Source organism: Phodopus roborovskii, unplaced genomic scaffold, assembly GCF_943737965.1.
Source record: "Phodopus roborovskii unplaced genomic scaffold, PHOROB, whole genome shotgun sequence".
Taxonomy (NCBI): Eukaryota; Metazoa; Chordata; class Mammalia; order Rodentia; family Cricetidae; genus Phodopus; species Phodopus roborovskii.
The window spans coordinates 108,135-113,377 of record NW_026125556.1 but is presented as its reverse complement, the minus strand read 5'-3'; the positions used below and the strand labels follow the sequence as shown (position 1 = coordinate 113,377).

General features: G+C 35.3%; 1 protein-coding gene across 1 annotated transcript; it reads left to right on the top strand.

Moving 5' to 3' along the window:
- The first annotated feature begins 3,140 nt into the window (after positions 1–3,140).
- Positions 3,141–4,070, top strand: LOC127216827 (olfactory receptor 5B3-like). Its single transcript, XM_051177686.1, has one exon. It carries the CDS (start codon positions 3,147–3,149, stop codon positions 4,068–4,070), a length of 924 nt encoding a protein of 307 aa, XP_051033643.1. The 5' UTR covers positions 3,141–3,146.
- Positions 4,071–5,243: the final 1,173 nt, after the last annotated feature.

The following is a 5,243-nucleotide window of genomic DNA, read 5'->3' as shown; positions in this document are numbered from 1 at the left end:
AAAATGTTGTTATTTTAGTAGGAACACAATGTATGCTATCTTTTATTGGTCATTAATTATTTATATGAATGACAATCACTCTTACCATCTACAGGCCTTCTTGATATGAGGATTTATTAAGAGCCTTCACCTAAGATTTGGAAAACAAAGACAAATTCACATTGACTTAATTAAAGTAATAACCTCTTCATGAGAAAGAAGCTTTGTAGACCTTCAGTAGTACAGGCACGTTTTGTGAACAACATGAGCAATGTGATTTTATTGTGTTTTTGAAGCTTATAAGGAGGTAGTGGGAGGCTCTTCCAGTGATCCAAGAATTAACGAAGGCTTGGACCTTAATCCATACAAATGCTCTTTCCTTCTTCATTCACTGCATAGAGTATTTGGGACCTTTTGATCACTACCTGAGAGGGAGCTTCCCTCACAGCACTTTCATAATATTCCATGGCTGATCTGGCAATTTCAGAATGCTATTCTAGATTGGCTCTTCTCTCCTTGGAAACTGGTAAGCTTCTATTCTCCATGAAATTTCATAATTCTTGTATGCAAAATCAGCAAGGCAACTAAACTCACTGTTAGTTATTCTAAAAGAGAATTAGATGATTTCAACATGTTTTCAAAATCTGAGGTAAATGAAAACTTACGTCATAAGTAATGTAGAAAATTATGACACATGCTTATTTCTCAGTAAGGATGAACAAAAACAAAACATGATATTCTAGCTGATTATGCTAAACTCTCACATTGTTACTTATGTATTTGCTTCTTATTGGAGGAAAGCAACAAGCAAGGATAACATCCAATTCTCAAAGTGAAAGAATGCTTCCTTCATGAAAAGAGTCCTTAATGGATTAACCAGTTTTGAACTATACTTTAAGCTTTTACCCCATGATCTCCTGCTAATTAACTAATACACCTACACATTTTGACAGGGGTATGGATAAAAACCATAAAGTTTTAATTAGGTTGAAAATGGCTTCAGCTTTCAAATCTTGACATTCTTTAAAAACCTAGATGTATAATTTTTAGGATATTACATACATTTCAATTGCCAACTTCCTAATAGTGAAGAATAAAAATACTACTTTTCCCCCACAACATACATAGACACACAGAGACATACAGACAAAATTTTACATATAAAACCTTTATTACTGGTTATAGAGCTATCTTCTAAGTTGATCTTTTATTTGTTAAAGGTAGAAAACAGTGTTCAAATCAGGCTTATAAGATGATATTTTGGGGGTTAAAGGTCAGGATTAGTAGTTAGAATTGGATGACTATTCTTCAAAAGCTTCAGTTACAATCAAGAAATTTAACATGCTATTATCACATGAGAAGAGATTCAGATACAATAGCATGCAGGATGGAACTTGTCATCAAAATAAATCTGTGATCTAAAGACATCCTATAATTTAAGACTCTTGTTTGGCTAATATATGCCATCGATGAGAGATGGATGATTATTAAAAGTTAATTATTCATAACTGTCTCTCACATGTGGAGAACCTAGTTCAGTCCTTTGGATCTCCACAGTTGTATCCAGATGAGGGGTGGGAGTGAGGACTGAGGTTGGAATAGAAAATGACATAAAAAAGTTAATTAAAAAAATGGAAAAAGTTATTATTTCATATTAAAAGTAAAATATAGACTCACTTGGAATTGTGATATCACCAATCACATTTGTAGACATTGGAAAGCTTAGAAAAATCCCAGTGGTTCTAGTACAGCACAGAAAAAATCTATCACTTCCAAATTGAAGAGTGAAATTTTAAAATGGCAAATCTTTACTGGCAATCAAAGTCCTGTGTGCCAGCATCCACTTTTATCAAACCAATATCCATAACATTATGAGAGGATAACAGTAACATGATAAATAAAACCTATCTGAGTGTGCTGAGCACAAATCTAGTGCCTTTTACATATTACCAGTTTAAATTCTCATAGTAACGTCTTTAAGCTCCTCTCATTACTGTCTTCATTTTGCAGATGAGAATAAGATGCTCAGGGAAATTGTTCAAGATCAGCAAACTACTACATAGTAAATGTTTCCCATTTCAGAAACATGAGCACTCTATCAATGAAGATCAATAGATCTTCAGTAAGAATCTCTCTGTGGTAGAACATTTCTATCACATCAGTTATCCCAACACATCTACTATGCATAGAGATGTATGAGAATAATTTCAGAGTTCACCTTGTATTATCTTCAGTCTAGTAAAAAGGTTATGCTTTAACTCACATCATTGTCAATGTGTCCTAATGATAAGATACATAAAATGAGTGTGTATTGAAGAGATAAAGTATAATTCAGGGCTTCTTAATTTATTAAAGGCACATTTATAGCTTCATTTCCAGGTTTGTTTCTTGTTCCAATAATAAAATACAAATACTTAGTGGACAAGATAAAATTGCTACCTGTGAAATCACTCAGTTCAATATGAACCAAATTGGAATTTATATATTGGCATAAATTCAGTTAAATATATGTTAGACTATTGGAATTAGAAGTCACCCAGAATAGGTTAAAGATTGGCTTGAATTCTGGACAGAAATTAGGCTTGTATAAATATGAATAAATGACTCAACCTTTTGTGCTTCATAATTTATAATATTAGAACAAGCAATCAAACATAAAATTCTCTTGAGAGGAAATCATGAACACAGGAACTAGCTCTTATAGATCAGGCTGGTCTAAAACTCACAGAGATCTGCCTGCCTCTGCCTCCTGAGTGCTGGGACTAAAGGCATGCGCCATCCTAACGTTTGTTAGGGGGCACAGCCACCCTAACGTTTTTGTGGCAATTCATCACAGATGAAAAACATGTGTTTGACTAAACTAAGGAGAAATGAATTAGGAGATAGATTCACTCAGAGAATCATTTTTATTAGATTATTAAACTGTTTACATTTTAGTTAACAATCTATAAAAATGAAAACTAGACAGAACATTGGTTAAGATTTCACAGAATCACTAGTTTGTAACCCTTGATATAATTCACAATCATTTCTCTCAAGATTATGCTTTTCTAGAAAATATCAAAGTGCATGTTACATGATAATGTGAAGTTCAATCCAACTTTTAAATCTTCTTGTAACTTTTACCATTTTGATACAGAGCATCCTTTGATTTTCTGGTAACCCTAATGGATAACAGGACAGAAGTGACATGGTTCATTCTGCTGGGACTCACTGATGACCCAGTCCTGGAACTTCCCCTCTTTATCATCTTCCTCCTCCTCTACACCTTTACCCTGATGGGAAACCTGGGGATGATCCTGTTGATTGTCCTAGACTCTCGGCTCCACACTCCCATGTATATTTTCCTTGGTAATTTATCACTGGTGGACTTCTGTTATTCTTCCGGTGTCACTCCGAAAGTCATGGCTGGGTTTCTAGTAGGAGACAAAGTCATGTCATACAATGAGTGTGCTACTCAGATGTTCTTTGTTACAGGCTTTGCTACTGTGGAAAATTACCTGTTGGCCTCAATGGCCTATGATCGCTATTCAGCAGTGTGTAAGCCCCTACACTATGCCACCACCATGACTACAGCTATGTGTGTGTGGATGATTGCAGGCTGCTATGCCTGTGGCTTCCTGAATGCCTGTATCTACACTGGCGACACATTCAGTCTCTCCTTCTGTGAGCATGATGTGGTCCATCATTTTTTCTGTGATATTCCAGCAGTCATGGTACTCTCTTGCTCTGATAAACATGTGAATGAATTGATTCTTGTGTGTGTAGCCAGTTTCAATATCTTTTTTGCCCTCATAGTCATCTTAATATCCTATCTAATGATTTTTATCACAATACTAAAGATGCAATCAGCTTCAGGACATCATAAGGCCATTTCTACCTGTGCCTCCCATTTCACTGCTGTTTTTATTTTCTATGGGACTGTAATTTTTATGTACTTGCAGCCTAGCTCCAGTCATGCCTTGGACACTGACAAAACTGTGTCTGTGTTCTATACTATGGTTATCCCCATGTTGAACCCTCTGGTCTACAGCCTGAGGAACAAGGAAGTCAAGAGTGCATTCAGAAAGATTGTATTCAGGACAAACTGATATTTACAATATTGATTTTACACATTTGAGATGTTCAGTACCTGGATTGATTTCTCTCACATGTTTTTCATTGAATAAGATTTAATTTGTTACCTATCTTTTATTTATGTATTTATCTGCTTACCTTGCTGTCTGTCTATTCATCCATCTATCTATCCAATCCAATTCATCCATTCACCCATCCACCAATCCATCCATCTATTCATCCATCCATCCATCCATCCATCCATCCATCATCTGTCTCTCTGTCTATGCTTTCATGTGTACATGTGTATGGTACTCACTTGAAGGTCAAACAACAGCTTGTAGTTCTACCTGAGTTCTAACAGGTTGAACTCATGCTCGCAGCTTTGGCATTCAGCATGTTTTGGGTGATATTTTGCTTGTGATTTAATAAGCTTGCCTGAAGATCAGAGTGCAAAGCTTGCCATAGCCAGAGGTGTCAGGTAGTAGTGCTACACATTAAAGACATATCAAATTTCACTGTAATTATAAAATATACATGAAATAACATGCATACAAAAAACAACATTTGGACTGAATAGACTGTATTTATATATTTTGGAACACACACACACAAGGGAAGAGGCCAAAATCCATGAATTTGAGAGAAAGCAGGAGGAGAAATATGAAAGGAGATGAGGAGAAGAAAGAAGAGGGAGAATTTAATATAATTATATTTTAATTTCTTACTTTTTTCTTTTATTTATTTATTTATTTATTTATTATTTATTTATTTATTTATTTTATGTAACCAAATCCATTTAAATGAAAACAAACATGTATAGACAATATTTGGGAATTTGGGCATTGTTCTTTCCAAACTACTTCCTGCTGGTAAGGGGCGCTGTCATGGGGGATTCGAAGAAGATTCAGAAATCCTGGCTGTAGTCTGTAAGGCTGCTTATTCCAGCTGTTTTGAATGTAGGATCACCTGGTACTCTGTTTCAGGTGGTCTGGCTTGATCAAATCACATTAGTCTGGAAGGAATCCACATCTTTTCATTTTCTGTGGAAACAAAACTAGAAATCCTTTTCCCCGGTAACTTGTCCTTGAACTTAAATTTTGGAGTCAAAGCATTTTTTTTATTTAATTTATTATTTTACATGTTTATCCCAGTTCCCTCTCCCTCCCTTTTTCCCTCCCTCCTTCCCTCCCTTTAACCTCACTCCC